At 41.9% G+C, this 22,590-nt stretch overlaps 3 protein-coding genes across 3 annotated transcripts in view; 2 read left to right on the top strand and 1 right to left on the bottom strand.

Annotated features, from left to right (window-relative positions):
- LOC110068561 (complex I assembly factor ACAD9, mitochondrial-like) overlaps window positions 1-6,339 on the top strand; it is a 39,207-nt gene extending 32,868 nt beyond the window's left edge. The window contains exons 19-20 of the mRNA XM_020775950.2: window positions 5,240-5,312; window positions 5,953-6,339. Of these exons, the coding sequence (XP_020631609.2) occupies window positions 5,240-5,312; window positions 5,953-6,047 (168 nt within the window). The 3' untranslated portion in view covers window positions 6,048-6,339. The remainder of the gene's footprint in view (window positions 1-5,239; window positions 5,313-5,952) is intronic.
- LOC149101308 (uncharacterized) lies at window positions 3,848-5,115 on the top strand. Its single transcript, XM_089276505.1, has one exon. The coding sequence runs from the start codon at window positions 4,276-4,278 to the stop codon at window positions 5,014-5,016; it is 741 nt and encodes a 246-aa protein (XP_089132631.1). The 5' UTR covers window positions 3,848-4,275; the 3' UTR covers window positions 5,017-5,115.
- Window positions 6,340-6,753: 414 nt separating the features above from the next.
- Window positions 6,754-21,779, bottom strand: LOC149101307 (uncharacterized). The gene is made up of 8 exons (XM_089276116.1): window positions 21,424-21,779; window positions 16,410-20,228; window positions 15,961-16,138; window positions 15,515-15,800; window positions 14,052-14,302; window positions 13,138-13,366; window positions 11,200-12,548; window positions 6,754-10,871 (listed from the first exon to the last, which is right to left on the bottom strand). The coding sequence occupies exons 2-8, from the start codon at window positions 20,195-20,197 to the stop codon at window positions 8,694-8,696; spliced, it is 8,259 nt and encodes a 2,752-aa protein (XP_089132242.1). The 5' UTR covers window positions 20,198-20,228; window positions 21,424-21,779; the 3' UTR covers window positions 6,754-8,693.
- Window positions 21,780-22,590: the final 811 nt, after the last annotated feature.

Below are 22,590 nucleotides of genomic sequence, written 5' to 3'. Positions count from 1 at the left end.
AGACATTGATCAAGAACTGTAAAAATGTGAATAATTTTTGCGTATTGTGTTTAGTTAGCTCCTACAGGTTCACGTGAGCTCCCTATGAACAAGGAAAATGCAAAATTTTCTCAGAGTAAAGCGTGCAAAGGGTGTTGTCTTTAGAATTCGTGACGTGCCTGTTAGCTGATTGGTCTAATTTTATTTTGCATATTCATGATGACTGTTGCTGACCTGAGGTGCTTGTTTGTCATTTTGAGATGTTTGCCGTCGGAGTAAGATGTGAACTGCTCCCTTCTGCACGAGAAGCAAATTCTTTCTTTAAAGAAGAAATGGCGTCCACATTTGGGAAAGGATAGCCGGTTGACACCCATTTCTGTCAATGGTTAGTACCAATTTCTTTGCATTCTACCATTGCAAGTAATACTTCAACCAAAAATACCGGCTCCAAGTCCTACCACGTGCGCTAGACAGACTCGGTTTACGTTTCGTGTCGAACTTCAGAACAACCTCATGGCTTTAGTAACAGAGTTAAAGTTACATCAGAAGCTAGTTCAGGGACCATAGCAGACGCTAAAGTTCGTAGCAGCTATTTTTTCGAGAGTCTGGCTTTCTTCATGAAATTGGCGTTTCTTTGTCAAAGTTTGTCGTGTACTTGTCAACGCGCACTCGTGTTTAACAATTCACTGTGAATTCTTTAATTCCTCGTTTACTCTTTTCGGTTTTTAAACTTTGGGTTTGTTCCTTACCCAATTTTTGTCTATTCTATTTTCAGGGATTGTCAGCAAGACAGGAGGAGATCAAAAGGATTCAAGCGGGGAGGATGAAGACAAAGTTGAGAATATCATTTTAGAATTTGGTTCAATTGAAATCTTTCCGATAAGAAATGACAGTCTTCTAACTAAAAAAGTTATATTCGAGGTCAAAACTTCGAAGTCTAAAATCATTTTGATCGTTTAATGTTTTTTTTTTCTCGGCAGAAATGTTTGCATTCGAGTGATATTCGGGCTCGGAAAAAATTCAGTTCGGTAGTGATTGTTAATTAATTCTGCCATTTTTGCCGGAAAGGTTTCAACCGCTTTCGAGTTATCATCTAGTATATGTTTTCAAATTGTGGGGAGTTTTATTTCTTGGATCGAGCGATCATCAGTTTTATTAAAACAAATTTTATCGGTCGGTATTTGCATGCTTACTTTATTTATCTTGTCAGATTCGAGCATTTTTTCTTTTTTTTTCCTTTTAAAAATTCCAAATTGTTATAATCGCTCAACTCTCCTAAGTTTGAAAACACGTCACTTCGAGATAACGTTTGTTAAATATTTTAAAGTGGCACTGCATGTTGAAATCCAACCGAGATAGCAATTGGACTTTTGTAACTATTAGTTACGTGATCATGTCAATCATAAGAAATTCTGTTGTGATATAAATTAAGCAAACAATTCAACGTTGAATTTTAATTTTTCTTCTCCAAACTCGCACTAAGCACTGAAGTTTTACGAAGGCCTAGTTTCAATTTATGATGCGAATTGCCTATTGGAGGGCAATGCCCCTGCTCAATATCACATGACTGTTCAATAAAAATTGTTTCATTTTGGAAGCTTATCTTACTCTGTTTAGCTATCAAACGCTTTGAGTAATCGAAGAATTATTTCTACTTCTCAAATCTTGGTATTTTCAGACACGAAATTAAAAAGTCTGTTTCAATATTCTTCGCTTTGCAGACTAATTTTCAATATTTAGATTTTCCTTTTTCTCCCAAAAGGGTCAACGAGTTTCTAAAAAAGAAACAAACACACTATTAATTTATGATGTGAATTGTAAATGTTGAAAGAGCAGTTTCCTCGCTCAAAATTTACTAATCAACCAATTCCTCTGAAAATACTGCAGCTCGAAGCTCATTAAAAGTGCTCAGTACAAATATCAAACAATTTCTATCGTTTCATTTGTAATTTTGAAACATCAACTTAATGAAGGAATAGTTGACTATTCCTTAATAAATTTGATTTTTGTGAAGTTTTGCAAAATTTGTTGACATGATCACAAATTATTGAACACTTTTTTCCTTATTTCATTCTACGTTTGCTTTTTTTTTCGGTTTTTTATGCACTTGCAGTAAAATGAGTGAACATTTCCTTTGACGTTTGTTGTGTATTGACATGCAGAGCCACCTTGAATAAATAATTTTAGTAGAGGATATTTGGTTTCTGGATTGATCTTCGTATCAAGAAAGTACTTGATTTATCTAAAATTTAATCGCTATCGTTTGCTACGGACAAAATGTTTCCAAACACTTGCTATTAGCTTTATTGATTTTCCAAACTACGTTTAATTATCTGATTGTTCTAAAATGACATTGCTTTCGTCCGCAACTGACAGACATTTTTACTAAAAATATTCACCATTTCATCTTTGATTTTCTAAACTTGGTTCCAATTGTCTGATTCTTTAGAAATTTTATCGCTATCGTTTGCTACGGACAAAATTTTTCCAAACACTTGGCTATTAGCTCTATTGCTTTTCAAAGCTGTAGTTTACTTTTCTGATTCATCTAAAATGTTATTGCTTTCGTTCGCAAATGACAAAGTTTTACTAGAGGAAGAAGCCATAGGATATACAGTGATACATTTTGAAGCTTGATAACCAGACATTAACCTTTAACACCTCGCTGGAAGTAAATTCTAGAAGATAACAAAGCAAGCCATGAACAGTGTATCTTAAATTGGCCTATAATTTGTCGGGTATTGGTTTTTCATCTTGGCTAAATTTACGGAAGTTCTAAAAAATTAGGACTAGATTGAAGTTTTCGCGGTTTTTAAATGTTCGTTGGAGTAATCGGATTCATGGCTTGCCTTTGCTATCTTCTTGAAATATGTTGCATGATGATATCACGTTAAATAGTTAAGCTGTGAATGACGGGCAGCTAGAAACCTATTTACAGAAACGGGAAGAGCAAGTTAAAATTCGTACAACTTCAACGTTTCTACACAACATTGAGAAGGTGGCGACATTTTGGAATCGCTATAGTTCAGAGAGTTTATATAGTAAGGGCTTACTTCAGGGATAACAATGGGTTGGCAGGCCTACACAACTCCTATCCACGTGTAATAGCCGCTTTGAGAGTTTTGCTCGAACTAGTATATCTTTGAGGATCTGCCCCTTTTGTATTGTACGATAGGGGGATCTTTGAATATTTCGCTAAGCAATAATCCTGTTTTTAGGAGGACATTTCACCAGAGTAGAGCCGTTAGAGGTCATAAGTCTACGTGGTTTCCGCTGTTATCCGCGTGTAATTTGTTGAGTTTGACACCTCTGTTTTTGGCCACGTGCTATTTTTTTTGGCTCATTTGATTGCAAGATATGTTTTAAGCTCTCTAAATATTAGCTCTGGAGGGACAAAGTTTGAAATATTCCGTGAGCATGTTGGTTACTTGCATTTTGTATTATTTCGCCGGGCCCGGCTGTTTGATTGACTGTTGCAAGTTATGCTGCTTGTTATCACGGGTGTCATATTTATCTTTGTCCGGCTTCGCCAGAGATAGCTGTAGCTTTCCTTGTTGAAAGCTATGAGTCTGTCTTAGAGAGACGTTCTTATGCTTCTTGCATCAATTTCATCGAGCTTTTTGTCCTTCCAGTTTGTTCGTTCTGGAACTGCAAAAGTAGGTGTTCACGCGCAAGTCTGTGGACCGTTTTGCGTGTTGCTTATGATATTGTGTGGTTTTGTTCAGGCAAAAGCTCTGAATTTAGGAGTTCTTCCTATGATTGTTCATCCAGCTCCACGTTGTGGTTGTCATTGCTTTTAGTTGCGATGTTGTCAGGTTTTCTGGAGACTGTTAATAGTCCCTCTTTTGTTAGGAGGCTCGTAGCCTTGTAGATCAGGCAAGACCGCGGTTTCGATCCTTCTTACAAAAATTCACAAACCAACTCCGGTTGGAAGACCCATAATATCTGGGTGTGATGGTCCGACAGAGAGACTGTCTGCATTTGTAGACAAACTCCTTCAACCCATAGCAAAAGAACACGAGTCATATCTGAAAGACTCGACGGACTTCATCAATTTCATAGAAAAAACGAGAGTACCAGGGAACGCTATCCTTGTTTCAATGGACGTGACAAGCCTATACACAAATAGACCTCAAGAGGAGGGGATAGAAACGGTATGCAACGCATACGAATCTTACTATAAAGGAGAATCCCCCATCCCAACACAACATCTTAAAAGAGCGCTTGAACTTATACTTCAAGAAAACTCATTCCAGTTTACTGGAAAAAAACTACCTCCAAACACATGGAACAGCCATGGGTACAAAAATGGCAGTCGCTTTTGCCAACATCTTTATGGGAAAGGTAGAATCACAAATCTTAAATCAAAGCGCTCAAAAACCACTCGCCTGGAAAAGGTGTATTGACGATATATTCTCTATCTGGAATATAAACAAAGACGAAGTCACGCAGTTCATTGAACTAGCAAATAGCCACCATCCCACTATCAAGTTCACGGCTGAAGTTTCCGACACGGAAACAACGTTCCTCGACACAAAAGTTTACAAAGGCGAAAGATTTGCACAAAAGTCTAGACTAGACATTAAAACTCATTTCAAAGCTACTGAAACATTTCAGTACACGCATTTCTCGAGTTGCCACCCACCAGGGGTCAAAAAGGGCTTCATCAAGGGCGAAGCGTTCAGACTTCTCCGAACCAACTCCTCTGAAACAGCATTCAAAACTGCTATTTCACAATTTAAAACAAATCTCATCGAAAGAGGGTATCCTGAAACTCTTGTTTCAACAACTCTCGCAGAAATTACATTTGAGGAGAGAAAAGCTGCCCTACAACAGAAACGTAAACAAGACAGGCGAATCTTGCCTTTTGTCACACAATATCGCCCTTCAGTGCCTAACTTAAAGCAAATACTTATGCAGAAATGGCATTTAATTCAACAACAACCATTGCTTAGAAGAATATTCAAAGATCCCCCTATTGTCTCGTACAAAAGGGGCAGATCCCTAAAGGATATACTCGTTAGAGCAAAGCTTTAACCGGCTATTACACGTGGATGGGAGTTGTGCAGGCCTGTCACCCCATTGTTATCCCGGCTATATAAGCTTTCTCAATTATTTCGATTTAGAAATGTTTTCACCCTCTCGATGTTGTGCAGAAACTTTGCTGTCGTACAAATTTTAACTTGTTCTTCTCATTTCTGTAAATAGGTTTCTAGCTGCTCGTTGTCTTACGGCTCACTATTTAACAAGTTGTCATCAGGCACTGCTTGTGGATACAATATGTAAAGAAAAGTACCATGGCAATAATGCGCTCTTTAAAGAAGTCAAATCAGGTAAGCGTGATCGATATCTATTTTCTCCTTACAATATTAATACCTTTTCAAGTAGGCAGGTGATAAGAATAAATAGAATCATCAATCAACTTATCTTTTACCGTAAGAACTTGACAAGATTATCTCGCTGAGAATTTCAGATTAGTTTAGACGGTATTTTTCACTAGCAGTCTTTGCCGTGGGTAATATTACTCCAAGGATTATACGATGTGCTTCAGATTCCAAATTCGAACGCTTTCGAAGTTTTCCGAAGATCACCTTACATGTAAGACTGTTAAGATTTTCCAACATTTTTTAGGGATTAGTAAATATTTACGACGGTATACCGAAGACTGCCGAAGATCGCCGGATGTTTTGATCACACTAGTTTTGATGTTACTGTTGCAATCGCCTGTTTCTGCGTAAAATGTGCCATGATATTCAAAACATCGGACCCAGTCCAACGCACATTTTGGCGGGAAAAGACAGGGTACCCTTGACTCAGGTCATCTACACTTGCGCAGTCTCTACCTTAAAAGCGTTTTCATTGAAAATGTGTTTCGAAGGAAAATTTGATTTTTAGAAGAGCGGACAGGTTCCAACATACCGTACATTTATTACAAGAACGCACATCAAGTCCTTCTTTCCTTCTTATCCATAGGTTCCACAAAGAATGGAGACGAAGAACTGAAGAAAATTGCTGAAGAAATATTTAGCAAAGGGGGCTGCGTGGCACCCCACACTTTGAATGTATAACGGCTGAATAATTTATTTGAGATGTACATAATTATATAAATAAATTAAAGGTTCGAGTTGAAGCATAGAGAAACATGAAAAAGTATTTTCAACTGAAAGTAGCAGAACGAGCAATTTTGCTGATTGACTGACAAACACAAGGAAATGTTTTCTATGGAATGAAAAGAAAAATGTAACGAGAAAAGACCTTAATACTCCTTTCATCACAGTAAATCAAATGAAGATAATATACTGTGAATCTCGATATGTTTAATTTATAAATAAACACGTGAACTTTCATTTCTTTGATTGACTTGTTTGTACGGTAATTATTAACTGCACACTTATTTTTAAACTGAAGGATTTCTCTTAAAAGGAGTTTTTGTGTCGGGAGAATCCTCTGAACGATGCAAGTGCAGGCGCAAATAATAAGACTTTTTTGCCGTCACTCACGACGCACAGGACTTCTATAATGAACGCTAAAACCTCTGCGTAAGAGAACTAAGGCCCAACCTAAGCTTTGGTGTTCCTCGTGCATTTAATCGTTTCTTCTAAAGGGCGTTCCCTTGTGTATTTCCGCGTGCATTCCCCTGTGCGCTCTCTCGTCTGTTCCGCTACAAGTCATATCCTGCACTCGCCGATAGTTTTGTCCCGCGTTTAATGATCCACTATGAACGAACGACGAACGAACGAACGAACGTACGTTCGTACGTACGAACGAGCGAACTAACGAACTAATAACTTTATTACCGTGTCAAAAATACTAGCTTACTGTAAACAGTAAACTCATTGTGGACACCTATATATACTACTAATAATTATAAGGTTCCAATCAGTAAAAGCATACGGGACATAATTAATTACGGCATAAAAAAGACTAGGCTAATAAAAAAATGATTAACATTGCAATTATATTGCCGGTTTTCAAGTGACGTCATCATTTTCTAAAACAAAAAATTACTAATCCTTCTGAAGTTTAGTTTCATCAAATTTAAGATCCTCTAATAACTTGACGTTTTACAACGCTTAAAGTGCCTATGAAGTAAAAAAAAAAAATAATTGCTGCCTATTTGAAAGGCTTCTCAAAGTAAAGAAGAATAGCGTTTCCTTTTTCGGAATATCTTTTTTTGTTTTAGAGATATTTACTTTTTTGTATTATGCAAGTGAGGAAAAATCTGGGAGTTTTAGTCTTAGTTAAACGAGACCAGGAGCGTAACTGTTGTCATGGCGACAGCACGATGGGTGTCATCATGTTTCTTTTGTGATGTACATTTCTGGTGCCAAGTTTCCATACAAAGCTCTATAAATTTTGGTGAAACACTTCTCTAAATAACGCGCGAATGAAAAACTGCACAGACATAAACCTTGGCGAGGTTGTTTATCTATCATCTATCATGTCCCCGATTCTTGACGATTTTTATTTTTGATGACGTGACAGTGCAAACCAGCAGTTCCCTGTGCGTTCCCCTGCGCTCCTCCATGCGTCCGTGCAATCCGTCACATGCAACAAAGGTATCCTTCATTCCATACGCAGGGGACTGGTTATGAGATGTTGAGCCCGCACGTCACGTGAAGCTGACCCTGCACACATTGTAAATAAAATGGAGGATGAAATAGATGGACTTACGATACTTGAAGATGATTTGGATGCGATTTTGGATGTCTTGGAAGATGAAGAATCGTTACAAGAGGAATTTTCAGCGGCAGTGAGCAGTGTAAGTGCAGAATCCAAGCAGTCGTTTAACTCATAGATACTGTGGATCTTTATCGATTATCTTGCTTTAACAACTGAATATGATTTTACAAGTAAACATAGGAAAGATCATATATTTGAACTGCAAAGAAAGATATGACGACATGATTGATCATCGCAGTTATACTCGTAAGTTAAGCAGTTGTGAAATTAAAGCCTGAAAAAAATATATATATATTCAGGCCTGAACGGGATTCGAACCTATGACCTCTGCGATACCGGTGCAGTGCTCTACCAACTGAGCTATCAAGCCAACTGGGAGCTGGTCACTTTGTGCAAAGTGACCAGCTCCAGTTGGCTTGAATATATATATATTTTTTCAGGCTTTAATTTCACAGCTGCTTAAGTTGTGTGTACAACTGCGTTGATCAATCATGCCTTCATAACTGATTTTATCGAAAGAAAAGAAAAAAAGAAAGAAAACCGCGAGAGAAAAAAAATGGTCGCGCGAAATCCTGGAGGCGAGAAGCGCACTTTTCACGCAGCCATTTTTTCCTCGCGGTTTATTTACGGTCTCGCTCGACGGACTAAGCGGAAGAGGGACTACTTGTAGTCTAAATATTTATGCTTACAAAGAAATTTAAAATTGGCAGCTATTTACTAAAGTGTACCTTCCAAATATCAAGCGATTAATTGGCCTGAAAAACTACACTCTGACCGCTTGGTTTCCAAAAAGTTGTTTTGTCAGTTGACACCGCTATTTCGTGTACAACGGCAAATGTCTTAGAAAAAATCCATCCTGAATATCTATAAAAATTGCAACGCAGCATGTTAGTGAGTTCGATTGCCCTCAGAGTGTCTTGTCTTTGGCGAGCGTGCATTGCAAGATAGATCCAAGGAACGGGTGATTGTGTATTCCCGTGACGTCATAGTGACAAATCGTCATAAGTTCGCCGGATGGGGAGGTCTGAAAACTAATATGCCTGATGTACCATGTCCTCCGAGACGAACGAGGACAGCGAGAACGCGAATTGCCAGACTTCATGTAGAAACCTTTTCATGGTCTCTTTTGCTGGAAACTTAAATGAAATTCCTTGCTCGTCATCTGTTGGAAGCGTTGCTTCCAGTGACACCTCCCATCGAGTGACCACTTTCCCAAAATCATCCACTTGTGATTTTGCGGGCCTGGAATATTCAGTAACTTTATTAAGGTACACTGTCAATCCAGACCAGAAGCCACCTGGCGGTGAAACGTGCTTGAACTTCCTCAGCCTGCTAACACGAATAAGCCTGACATGTTTCCACAGGTCTTCCTGAACTTTAAAAGACCGCACGGAATTACTGGGCTCCAGTATGTGCTGGTACTTCGCGTATTTTGTATCTCGGATGTCGCACGGCCCCAAAGCATTCCGGGTCTGTAACAAGAAACGTATATCCGTCTCCCAACCGTCCAGCATGACGTCATCATCTGCCTCGCGGCCATCTTGTATGGCGTCATGGTCTGGGCGCCGTTGCCAAGGTCTTTTGACATCTACCATACACCAGCGGAGATTTGGAAACTTAATCTCGACAAAATTAAGGTTGCTGTCAAATCGAACGTAAAATTCCACTTCGCCATCACAAATGTCCACCAGGTATTTTTCCGCGGGATTTGGGTCAGGATGAAATTGGAATTCCTCAAGAAATGCCTCCACTCTCTCTGGCGAGTGCACAACGGTGTAGAACGAGCTTCTTGAAGGGTTCGCTCGTACGCGCTTCTTTCGGTTTTCATCCGTACTAACAGCGGGTTTCGGACGCCGTCTTCTTCGACGGGCGCGTTCTGTCTCCTGGTTCACGAATTTTGGCTCTTTAGGAGCCCGGCGGTTTTCTTGAGGGATGGTCGACTTCCGCTTATTGGCTCGTAGCATGGCAATGGTGATGGACTCGCTGTCTTCCAGCAAAGAATGTGGTACGCTAAACATGTAGACTCTACCAAAGTGCACGGCGAATTCGTAACAGCCATGCAGCTGAGAATCGAAATCTTTCTCCAGTACCCGCAGCTGTTGAAAGAACTTCTCAATGAAGCGACGAAACGCGTATTCGTTAAGGGTAGCTTGTTCCGGATCCAACAAAGCAAGATGACGTGCTAGGTGATCGTGTGTCTGATGACACGGCCCGTCATATGGTGTCAGCGTCACGCGATCATTTTGATTCCGACTGCCTTCAAACAACAGCAGACTGGCGTCTTCCACGAAACAGCCACTCATGAGCGACACCCTGTCACTTGACGCCTCAGTAGACATTTTTTCCAGCTCTCTTTCCACAGCTCGGATGGCGGGCTCACTTCCTTTCACTTCAAGGATGGCTGAAGCTCGAGATCGGGAAACACTGGGACGAATGACGATGCTCGTCGCCCCAGTCTTTCTCGCAATTCCCAGGGCCTTGCTTTTCTCGACGCCTGCCAAATAGGTTGTAAGGAGAGGAGAAAGGAAAATTACGTTGTAATCTTCAGAGCCGCTTATTGCCAGCATGATCTGCACATCTCCATACAATGCTAACAGCTGATAGGCGCGTTGCATGTGTTCTTTCACCAAGAGTAAATGCTCTTTGTCAAGCAGCTCTGCAAGTTTTCGCACTTGTAAGATGCGCGCAAGGGTATCTGGGAGGTCCTTTTCAAAAGACGAGTCGTGCGTTTGAAAGAAAGTCATAAGGACTGTACCAAGTTGGGCTGTGTCCAGCTCCTCTTGGGTGAGGGGTGTGTCCGTTGGGTTTTCGCTACAACTTTTTTCAAGACGGTGAACGATTTTTTCCCATTCCATGTACTGGGCGCCATCCGTCACGCCACCTTGTACTAGCTGTTGCCTCTTAGTCACGATGTGTTCTACGTTAAAATTTCCAATAAGCCCTTTGCGCATGCACTGAACAAGAAGCAGGGTGACCAGGATATTAGAAATGTTTCCGGCACCAGCCGCATTGCGTGACACTCCTGTCACGCAACACCATCGGTGAACGGCACGCAGCACCAGCAACAGTCGCGGATATAACTTCGTATAGCTGGACACCAGTATGGTCAAGTTTAAACTGTCTGGAGAAGAACTCAAATCACAGGAAAGATTAGACGGGCAATTGCTACCAGCTTGGAGCTTCTCTGTTGGTCGCTTACAAACAAGAACCTGAAAAATCCAATTCAAGTTATGAGTATTTGTAAAGAGAGAGCAGAATACTGGGATTTGGAGATCGAAACTTCGTTGTTAAGTCATTCTTTAGCTTCTCATTTCTTGAATGAATATGATAAAATTACTCTAATGTTGTCTCTTGAATTTTGGTCATTAATCGAATGAAGAATCAAGTAGTGGATCAAGTCTTGGTTTGAATTTGAGAAGTGGATTATTGAAATAAGTTATAAAATCAAGTTTGCGGTAGTAAATTCACTAGTTTGCCCTTTAATAGGCAGAACACACTGGGTAATTTGAGTATAATTTGAGGAAAACTCATGCTCACCGGGAAATGCTGTTTGTTAACCAAGCGAACTTTCCAGAATAGATTTTTGGCGTTTTTGTCTTCATGTTCTTGTTCTTCGGATTGCGTTTTCGCCTTCAAGTGTGGGATGAGTGTCTGGAGAGTCTTCGCTTGAACTGCGATCGAGCTGCTGTTCTCTTCCGGTTGTCCCACAGGAACACCACGAGACCTCTGTGGTAGAAAGCAGAGATCCAGGTCTGACTTCTGATGAAACAGAAGTGTAGCCGAAGATCCAATCATGGTAAGCGAGTGGTTAGGTTGGAAGGATCTAAGATGGCTAGAAATCCTGTTTTTTATTCTCACTCGTGTTTTGAAGTCTTCAAGTAGCCAGCTCTTCTCCTCAATGAACAATCTGGAGAGACTCTGGCCTACCATTGTACTAACATCTAGGGCTTGAGCAGAAATCGAACCTGGTGGTTCTTTGCGCTCTTTGATAGCGAGCATGACGTCATTGATAAACCAGGGGAGCCCGAGCAACCTCTTTCCGTAGACTGGATCAGAGTCATCTTCGTGCTCATGCGCATGCGTGTAAACCACTTTGTACCAGGCTGACGCTTTCAGGAGCATCTCGTTTGAGATCTGCGTACTGTCCACTAACGATTGCCCATCGTGGTCGAACTCACGAAAGAATTCCCGTCGGAATTTCGATCTTATTGCGAACAGCCTTTCGCCGACGATTTCTGCGATCTCGGTTTTCTCCTTGCGTAAACGATTTCGAAGCTTTAAGAAGCACCCGGTGAAGACTTCGGCCTCGGTTTCAATGCCATACAAACGCATCAATGCTTCCATCTCGGTACGGTACTGTTCATACACTTCTCTGGCTTTGTCAATGTACTCGGCATGACCTGACAGCAGAAATGAACTGTCGACTCGCATTTTCTGGCTGTGTTTCTCCGACGCCGTGTCCTTAAACTTTCGGCAACGTCGATAGAGCTTTCCTAACAGCTTATCAGACGGATAACTAGCTTTATCGGACTTCATCATAAAATCAGGGTACCTTTCCAACGGTTTCATTTTCGGCATCTGGGGCCACTTTCCCGTCTTGGGAGCGTCAACCGCTAAGGAGTGTAGCTCTGCTAAATGCAGACAGATCTCGGATTCCACTCCGCCTTTTTCCACATCAGCCAAGGCCTTGTGCGCGTTGTCAATCACCCCTAACTGGTCAGACCGGATATAATCAACCACAAACTTGGTCATGTCAGCAGCTGTGATTGGTTCATCCTGCTCTTTTTTTTGAAGTGCCGGATAGTCCATTGGCGGGAAATTCGGTTTCCTTGGCAACAGGCTTTCGTTCCAGCAAACGAAGTACAGATCACCATCTAAATCACCGCCTATAATATCACAAGAATCCACTGGTTAAGAAATGAAATATGATTCTAACCCTAGCCTGCTCTTTACCTAATTCAAGGAAACCTCCAAACTGTCGCTGGACTCAATGGAGTTCAGTTCGGTCTGCAATAAAATGATTGAAGAGATAGGACGACCCCTTGTATGATTACAGAATGAATTGAACGACACGAGGTCCCATAACTAATTAGTCATTGATAATTCTTAAAAAAAAAACATGGAAAAACGATTTACCGTCCTGATTTACAAGGAGGTTAAATGTTGAATGTTTTTAGTGGTCAATGACAACCTCGCTGAGAAAAAACGTTCCCTTAAGGTATGGGAAAACAGAGAAAGAGTATTCAGTCGATAGCAGGAGATGAGCGCTCACAACGTTAGACACCTTTGCTGCTAGCGATTTAATTTAATGAAAAATAGATTGTGCTAAAAACCAATTATAGTCGGGAAATACATTGCTTCTGGTTATGATTTGACAGAAAAATACCCAGAGGATAATAACAAAGCTAACATTTAGCAAATACAGTAAAGACTGGTGAAGATTCAACTTGATTTACAAACGACAAATCTCGTTACCTGCCATCTCGTTGGGATGGGGTCGCGATCCTCGACGCGGGAAAACAATACAGTCCACAAGATGGCCGAGCCGTGGTACCTCTACAGCCTCGAGTTGGCGAACATCTCCCGGATGTAGGCATGGATTCCTGGTCACCACCACCGGTCCCCTCAGTACATGTTTGCGGTTCTTGTTGAACTCGTCCTCCCGGTCTTCGCGCTTTGATTCCTCGGAATACTGCACGTAGACCTAATGTGACGAAAAACATGCAATAAAAGGTGTTATATACAGATGACGTCTGCGAGCGGGCGAGATGAACCTAATCCTGCGTTGTGATTGGCTACCTGGGTGGACAAGATGACGCTAGGGATTGCCCGTTGTATCCCGAAAGAAAATGAGGTCCCATACACCATATAACAAAATTTGACCAAGTCAGTTCAGTGAACAGATGATATCGCTGACGGTACCGCAAGAAATTGATGTCCCCTACCCCATAGGATAGATTCTTTTTCTACCAAGTCTGTTCTGTCAATATAGCTGGATATTGGCATCGATATTTTGCGCGCGTTTGTGAACCTCGACTGCGTATCGGAACATACAAACGCAGAGAAGGATTTTGGCCAGTATCCAGCTATCTTGACCATACGGCTCTTCATCAATCATGTACCCATATGTCTAGTTCTCTGGACGCATTGCGAGCCTGTGAAACTAGAAAATTGGCCCTCTTTTCACAATACTAAATATTTTCACGAACATAGCAGGGGCCTTTGAGCCTTAGTGCGAAAATAAGTAACAAATGAGATAGGTGACAGGTAACATTGGTCTTAATTGTGTTATCTGCAATATAAACGGTCAAATTTCTTGGAATTTGTTGTAGACTTAGAAACTGTAGGGAAATCCTCGATAAAATGGAAAGGAATAATTTCTATCTTACCTGGCCTGGTTTCAATTCACCCGACTCGTCCATGACGCCCATCATCAAACGTGCCCCCGCTGGCGGCAGACGAATGCGGGCTCGAGAGAGAAGTTCGTGTATGCTATTTCTATACATGGCGACCAGAAGGGACTTAAAGAACGGCTCAGTTGTCAGCGGTATCCCAGCGCTTGATAAACTTTGATAGGACACGCCCATTTTGGCTCCACTTCCCAGTAACTGGATAGCGTCATGTTCATTTACCAGCATCCCTTGGAACAGATCAAATTTGAACTCGTCAATTCAGATCATCTTGACAATCAAATCAAGCGAAACAAATTTTCCATAGGGTAAGTGAACAACAACCAAATATCGAATAGCAAATATTACTCCGCAAAGGGACTACTCAAGAGCTTTTGTTTGAATGATTACAGAGGGGTTGAATCCAGAGACCTAAACGTTAAACCAATCTGGTACAGAACAATAAACACATGAAAGTACTTTCATTTGAATGGTCACACACTAGGGTTTCATTCGCAGACTTAACAGTTAGAATCACCTTGTACAGCATAATAAACAGTACCACATGAAAGTACTGCTCAATACCTTTCATTTGAATGGTCACACACTAGGGTTTCATTCGCAGACTTAACAGTTAGAATCACCTTGTACAGCATAATAAACAGTACCACATGAAAGTACTGCTCAATACCTTTCATTTGAATGGTCACACACTAGGGTTTCATTCGCAGACTTAACAGTTAGAATCACCTTGTACAGCATAATAAACAGTACCACATGAAAGTACCGCTCAATAGCTTTCATTTGAATGGTCACACACTAGGGTTTCATTCGCAGACTTAACAGTTAGAACCACCTTGTACAGCATAATAAACAGTACCACATGAAAGTACTGCTCAATACCTTTCATTTGAATGGTCACACACTAGGGTTTCATTCGCAGACTTAACAGTTAGAATCACCTTGTACAGCATAATAAACAGTACCACATGAAAGTACCGCTCAATAGCTTTCATTTGAATGGTCACACACTAGGGTTTCATTCGCAGACTTAACAGTTAGAATCACCTTGTACAGCATAATAAACAGTACCACATGAAAGTACTGCTCAATAGCGTTTGTTTGAATGGTCACACTCTAGGGTTTCATCCACAGACTTAAAAGTTAGAACCACCTTGTACAGCATAAAAAAACAGTACCACATGAAAGTACTGCTCAATAGCTTTCATTTGAATGGTCACACATTAGGGGTTTTTCAGACACTTAAAAAGTTATACCCGCAATGATTTGGGGTACTGTGACATGTGACTGTCATGGTCTTTAATATCACTCGGCCAAATAACACGATTCCATGCACATGCACTGCGTTGCTTTTTGAGGAACAAACCAGTTTGGAAAATCGACCTAACAGACTAACAACTCTTTCAAGTTCACGCACAAGCGCGCGCTATGTATAAGCTTACCCGCTAACTGGTCTAGCATGTCGTTTTGTAATTGGATGAAAACTTCATCCGGAACTCCCAAGTTGGACAGCAACATGATGACCTGGTGGTTTAGATAAACCGCCTGGGGACGAGACGTGTGCAGTACCTCCAGCCTGCGGTGAAAGCTCTCAAATTTGTTCATACTGGGTCGGAACAAAGCCTGTTTCCCTGGTAGACTGGGATCTACTGCTAGGACTCCTTTGTAACCAGCGAATCTTATTTGGAATGCAGATGGTTTAAACGGTTTGGCGATTTTCTTGACAACCTGTCAGAGGAATTAAGCGAAACTAAGACCAATGTCAAGTTTAAGCCCTTTCAGCTCTGAGATAGAAATACGAATTCTCCTAAATAGTTAGTATAGTTTCATTGAGTTTTGAGAATCTGATGTTACATCAAGACAATATCCCCTGATCTCATGTACACACCTCTGCGGCTAGCTCCTCTGATATCCTTCCTACACCATCAGAAAAGCAGTATTTGTGGTGAGCTGTCTTAACATCGTCTTCGTCGTCATAAAAAGTCCCTTCACTGATAGCAAAGCCCACTGCGTCCATGGAGGTGGAAAAACACTGTCCCATGCGAGCCATGTACGAGGCAACACACCTAGCGTTTAAAAATGGACGGATAATTATTTTTTATTTTGACACGTTTTCACTGTGTGCAAGTTTTTCTAGCTATGCTATTGAGTGCTATTGTGAGAGTAAAATCATAGGAGTAGACTGAAGGGTCCTAAAACGTTTGTCTGCAGGTCAATGCTGACCATGAAAGGAACACAGGTTGTTTAAAACAAACCCTTGTACCCAAGACTTTTCATGATTAGAAGTTTTGTTTAGCATGGTGAAAAGAATTTGACAACTAGACATTACTGACTTACTTGATATTTCTGAAGTCTCCCATCCAGTCACGTATTTCAGCCGGTTGCAAGCTGGGTCCAACAAACCAGCAACTATGGTTACGCAGCTGACTGTTAGAGGACCCCAGAAAGTGAAACCGCTGATCTGCTATTCCCAGTCCTTCATCTAAAACACGCTGAACACCATCAAGCAGAAGATCAACACTTCCTCTCGCCGCCGACAGTTTTGACAAGTCCTCGTCACGGATACTGACGCAAAGGAAGTCGTCCGTTGCATAGTTTCGGAGCACGCGATTTTTTACCATTACTTCCGGTGGGTACAGTAGTAGCCTCGTTGGGGTGATGACCGCGCGTTTAATCAGTGCACAATGGCTTGGGACGAGCCTGTTTTGAATCCCGGAAGTCGACGGACTGTTCTGGTTCAGAAGTGTTTCAACAGTGTTACAAGGATCGCAGAACTTGTCCTGTTCCAATGCTTTCTTTAACTTCTCCAAGGCTTGGATGACCATATTGGGAGGTTTACTTTGCAGAAGGCCGCCAAATGTTCCAGACTCTCTTCCGCGAATTGCAGGATGAAAGCTGATGACACTCTGTGCAGCATACTTGACGTCAGAAGGCAAATCGGGTGGGATGACGACATCTGGAAGTCTTCCAAAGCTCTTCTTAACGCGACAGTAAAATGTCTTCTTGTCGAATCTTCTCTCAATTGAAGTCAACAGACGCCTCAGTTTGATGGATTCCTCTGATGGTATTACCAGACAATAGGTAAAGCATTGGCTCCAAGCATTTTCACTATTTCCGATGTCTGACACTCGTTCCCAGATAATTTCATCCTGAAAGGAATCTCGGGAGGCACGTTCGTGAAAATTCCTTACAACATCCGGGTATTCTTCATCGGTCGAGAAGCCTTCATTTTCCGAGTCACTCCGATCATCCAACGAGTCGTTCAGATCGTCTTCAGCATCTTGTTCACGGAAACCGTCGTCGACGTCCTGTCCATCACCGTGAACACCTTGTGGAAGATTGTCCTCACTGTTTTGGTACAATCGAGGAGGGTGTCTTACTGAGAGAAAAACTTTGTTCACTTTAGCATGCACGTCGCTATCCACCGCAATTAAATCTTCGAGCTCATCGTATCGAAGTTCCAACTTATAGGAACTCCCTTGCACGAAGAAGAGAACGGTCAAGATCTTGAGGCTGTGGTCGAAATTAATATGAACGTTCTTTAGGATGGGCTCTGAAGGCCATTCGGATCGAAAATGACATCGATTGATGAAAGTCCCAAGAAACAAGGGATTTGCTTTTAGCCAATGAACAGGCTCCTCAGGTCTGCGACGTTTCTTGGGGAGTGAGGGCTGGAGCCAAACCGGAAGTGGTTCCTCATCTTGGTTCGTCAGATTTGAGCACCAAACTTTCGTCACGTGACAAATAAACTCTTCTTGAGATCGGAACTCGTCATCACCGTCCTCATTAGGTTGTAGTTCAAACTCCATATGTTGTGGAGTGGGTTTGCTTTCTGTTGCTTCCCTTGAAACTGACGGGGACTGAATGACTTTCGCCGACATTACTTCGAAGTTGTTGTTTAAGAAATCTATAACGCGGCGTTTCTGACCTGCTAGATTTTGCACCAAGACCGTTACGCTTGGGTTGTAGCGCTCGATCTGGACATTTTCACTATTCTCTTCTGCATCAGGGAAGAATTTTGGCTTTTTAACTTCGCATCCGAACTCTTCCGCTTGTGATCGAGTCGTCTGGCTCTCCATCAGACGTTCAATTGCCTCTTCCATGTTCTGTTCTCGGCGAAGCGAGTCTTCCGCAACTTTCTTTTCCTCTTCATTGCAGATCACGACAAATGTGCTGTCGGGTCGACGGGACGCGCGCCCGCGGGTCTGAACAAGGGCGCGCAAGCTAGCCGCGCCTTGAAAGCGGATGACCAAGTTACATTCTGGAACATCCAGTCCTTCCTCTAACACGCTGGTACAAACGAGAAGCTTCGTTACTCCTGATCTAAACTGCTTTAACAAATCCTCCTGTTCCTCTATCCACGCCATTCCGTCATAACTTCCTTGTCCATGGCCAACAAAAGGTTCGGGATTCAACGTTTTCGTCACATCCGGGATAGTTCTGATTTGCTCGCACAACTTGTAGGCTGTTTTACGCATACTGACAAAGACGATACCTCTGGAAGTTTCATCCTCTCGAGCGCGGGTAACAAAATGCTTTAGGTGCTTCACGAGAGTGTTACATCTGTCTGACACAGGGGAATCTTCCCGGACCACATTATCAACTAACCGTTTAAGATCTAAAAAGGTAGGTTGACTGCCAGTCAATTTCTTGAGGGCGCTTTCTTTGGGGGAAACAGCTTGAATTGTGCGGTAGATACAATCTCTAAGACATTCCATGGCATGCTGGTAGCCAAGAACCTCGTTAAGGTCAACAACACTGAGCATGTGCATCGCATGCTCGCCAGCTATTAGCGTCTTTTTTCGCTTCTTTTTGCCATGGCAGCTGTCATTCAGCCGTCGTAGCGCACCTCTGAAATTAGGGGAGAACAAAGGAAGCTCTTGAAGGGTTTGACGACTCAGTGCATCGTCAGTTTGAAGCATTGTCCTGAGATGTTTCACATGGTCCTCTATATGTCCCCTGAGAATAACGTGCCTGTTGCTCATACATTCTGATACGTCGTATATTGTATCAGGAATGTTAACATGTATCATGCTTGACGTCAGAACAGGCATCGCAATCGAACAAGACAGGTTGTGTAACAACTCCTCAAGTTTCAAACTGGTTCTTTCAACTGTAATCTCCCCGGCCGGCGAAGCCGTCAAACCCAGCACAACAGGTTTAAACTTGTTTAGCGTGTTTTTGTAGTACTTCATGATTTGCTTGTATTGGTGGTTGCCACGGCAATGGTGAGCCTCGTCGAAAACCAGCACTGAAACATCGGTTAGACGAACGGGTGGGTTTTCTGTGACGGCCAGAAAATTTAGAAAAATCTGATGAGTTAAAACAAGCAGGTCGACTTCATTATCAGCTAACCGTTCGTGAATTTTCTTCTTTTCCTCCATTTCACTAACCAACGTTTCAACCCTTAAGTCTGGCACCTGGAACTTGATGTAGTCGCTTTGTTGGTATGCTAATGGTACCCGGTCCACCAGAAACACCATCAGTTTGTTTGGATTCAATTTCTTCATGCAACTCAGTACCATCGCCGCAATCAACGTCTTTCCCGAGCCCGTGGGCAGGTAGACCAGCGTATTTCGGCTCACGGCAGAAAGGAAAAGCTCGCGTTGGTAGTCCCGCGGGATCTGGCGCGTCAAGGAATCAATTTCCCGCGAGGTATGGGTCAACCCGTTTGTATCGCAATAAATCAAAGCTTCGCTAGATCGAGGGGACCGCGAGGGGGCTTCACCTTCAGGCGACATATTCACAACTTCAATACCGCACTCTTCTTCAAGTCTCTTCGTTATATTCTTCAGTCTTTTCGCTTTAATCTCTTTGCCAGCGTGACAAATGTACACGTTTTCTATTTTGTAGCAGATAAGTTTTTTCGATGATAGTATTGTTATGTTACCCACGTGTGAATCACATTCTTGACAATAAACTATGTAAGGACAATACTGTGCGCTTTTACCGCCTTTCGGATTTTCAACCTGAATGAGTTTTGTGAATGCCACATGTTCTTTGTCCTGTCTGACTGCGAGGTGACAATGAGAAGGTGGAATTGAAGCTAACATCAGGGTTTCTTTCCTCGCTAGCTCTAAATGGCATTTTATACAATGGAGTGTGACCGTACCTGTTTGAGCCATTGTTGATTCAAGAATAACAGCGTTCAAAGATCTGCCGAGAGGTTTAAAAGGTTAGTTTGTTTTTCTAGTCCTAGCGGGCTATTTGGATTACAAATTCAAGAAACATGTGACTCAACCGGCATCGAAATGTGTCACCGATCTCATTCTCGACCCCAGAGCTCCCTGTCCTCCTTAGTCGGCGGAGCCTTGGCACGAAAAAATGGTGGCTTTGGAGACAAATGAATGTGATTGGTTAGATTCTTGGACTAAGATTTTAGCCAATTCAACACTAGTTTCATTCCAGAAAGTATCCACGGTTTGATCTCTAATTAACACTGGTCGATTGGAGAAGCATCCACAGACTTAAACTGAATTAACAAAGAATAAAACAGAAGTAAAATCCTAGGTGGAAGAGGCGTATGTATATTTCGTTATGGAGGACTGTAAGCTCTGTAGTTGTTGTAATGGAACGGTTTTTGTCAGAGATCGACCGGCGGTATTTTCGGAACGGAAAGAATCTAAAACGTATCCACGGTCGAGTCACCTTTTCCTTGTGCCAAGGCCCCGCCGGCCAAGAGGTTCGGGCAGTTCTGGGAACGAGAATGACGACAGCCTTGGTTCGTCACGCAATCTAACTCGACGCGTGACGATCCAAACACTGCTGTATAGAAGACTAATGATCCTTAGCTTTTAAAAAATTTCAAACCATCGCAGAAGTTGGCCAAAATCTTTTGAAGTGTTGGGTATTTCTCGATGATCAACCTAAAGATCGCACAGCAAAAACGGGCTTCAAATGTAACTCGTGCCTTCATAATGGCGTTTTGCCGACGCCAAAATGATGTCACTTTTTATTTTATAGTTCTTAAATGCGTTTAAGCAGTGATTTTATTGCAGATTTTATAGCTTAAGTTTTACACAAAAAGTGGCTTCGTATTCGAATGTAGATTACTTGAAAACAATTTCCTTATAACACTGTAAACAACATCGCCATGCCATCGATCTCGCATTTCGAAAGAAGCATATTAATCAAAATACATTCATTACATGTATTGAAAGAATTTTTCACATTCGTTTGCCGATGCAGGTTCATTTAAAGATATTCCTAGCAAGTTCCTTTCATTCTTCTACATTGTAAATCACCTCGATCAATATTTAAACATTACTTCTTTAATAGCGGGTCAGTTTCTATTTATGCAATGATAAATTTCGCACGGCTTTCCGATATTAACAAACTGAAAATGTCTTACCTTTTGTTAAGATGTCATTTTAAAGGGACGTTTCGAAGTATAACAGCCGATTGTAGTCATAATTCGTCGTAATATAAGTAAAAAGGTCTCAAAACGCTGATGTTCGTGTTTTTGCCCCAAGCGATGGCGAGCGAAAACATATCAATTTACTTCCTGGAACGCCCAGTTAATTTCTCGGAAAGATCGATTTGTTATGCAAATTTGTCACGCTCCAGGTCACGCTAGTACTCGTAAGCTGCTTGTTTGTGTGAACTCGTCTCTCGACGTATCCTTTACTTCAAACGTTTTTGCGGTCGATTTCGGAATGTGATGAGTTTATAGAGAAAAAATCCGATTATAAACAACCACAGAAAAAAAAAAAACAGGACGACAGGAGCGAGGTTGAGCGAGTCGAGCGGCTCCTGAAAACATGACTACGAGGCTGAACCAGGGCGTAATAATAGCGGGGTGGTGAGAGAGCCCTTTTCTAGTTTTTTGTTCGTAATCCGTCTTAAATTTATCATGAAGTTTTTTGGTATTTTTCACCTTGAGAAATATTGTAACCAGGTTTCCTTTAATTTGTAAATGTAATGTGACATCGTTGTAATATGAATGAACGAATGTTTTAATTCTCATTTTCAGGAACAAGGAACGCGCGAGGGATACACGCGGAGAAGGCACTGGGAAATGAACGTGGGAACCTCGATTTCAGGCATCGGGGAGACCACAGCAAATGCACGGGTAAGGTAATTTCTCTCATATCTTTCCCGTGTAACCGTTAGGAGTTCCCATACGTTTGCCGTCAATCGTTTTACCCGTGCGTTTCATTGTGTTTCTGGTGCGTTTTACCGCGGGTATGCCGTAATCGCGTAAGTCCGCATCGTGTGTTTCATCGTGAGTAACTCCTGGGCTGACTGCTTACTCCCCCGTACAATCGCTGTAGTTTCTGCTATCCCTGAGCTCTTCTACTACACTCTACGTTCGCTGCGCGTTCCCTTCTTTTTACCCCGAGTTCCTTCCGGGCGTGTCCTTCCCCCACCCCGCGTTCCCCGCGAGTTCCTGGTGTGTTCCTTACTAAGTTCATTCCAGCATTCTAAATTTCATAATTCGCCAGGTAAGTGCCCTGATGTGTTAGCTTGTTAGTTTCTCTGACAGTTAAGCAAAAATGCTATCCCTTTGGTCTTCTTA

Source organism: Orbicella faveolata, unplaced genomic scaffold (genome assembly GCF_042242905.1).
Source record: "Orbicella faveolata isolate gen_17 unplaced genomic scaffold, um_ofav_v1 contig_4, whole genome shotgun sequence".
In the NCBI taxonomy this organism is placed as follows: domain Eukaryota; kingdom Metazoa; phylum Cnidaria; class Anthozoa; order Scleractinia; family Merulinidae; genus Orbicella; species Orbicella faveolata.
The sequence above is the reverse complement of the archived record's forward strand: the minus strand, read 5'-3'. Positions and strand labels throughout refer to the sequence as shown.

What these genes read in the sequence shown, in the direction of transcription:
- LOC149101308 (XM_089276505.1), top strand. Translation starts at nt 4,276, where the DNA reads ATGGGTACAAAAATGGCAGTCGCTTTTGCCAACATCTTTATGGGAAAG.
- LOC149101307 (XM_089276116.1), bottom strand. Translation starts at nt 20,197, where the DNA reads ATGGCTCAAACAGGTACGGTCACACTCCATTGTATAAAATGCCATTTA. An exon ending in CAGAGGAGCTAGCCGCAGAG is followed by an intron (nt 15,801 to 15,960) that starts GTGTGTACATGA and finishes TTCCTCTGACAG; the next exon opens with GTTGTCAAGAAAATCGCCAA. An exon ending in GTGAATTGAAACCAGGCCAG is followed by an intron (nt 13,367 to 14,051) that starts GTAAGATAGAAA and finishes TCGTCACATTAG; the next exon opens with GTCTACGTGCAGTATTCCGA.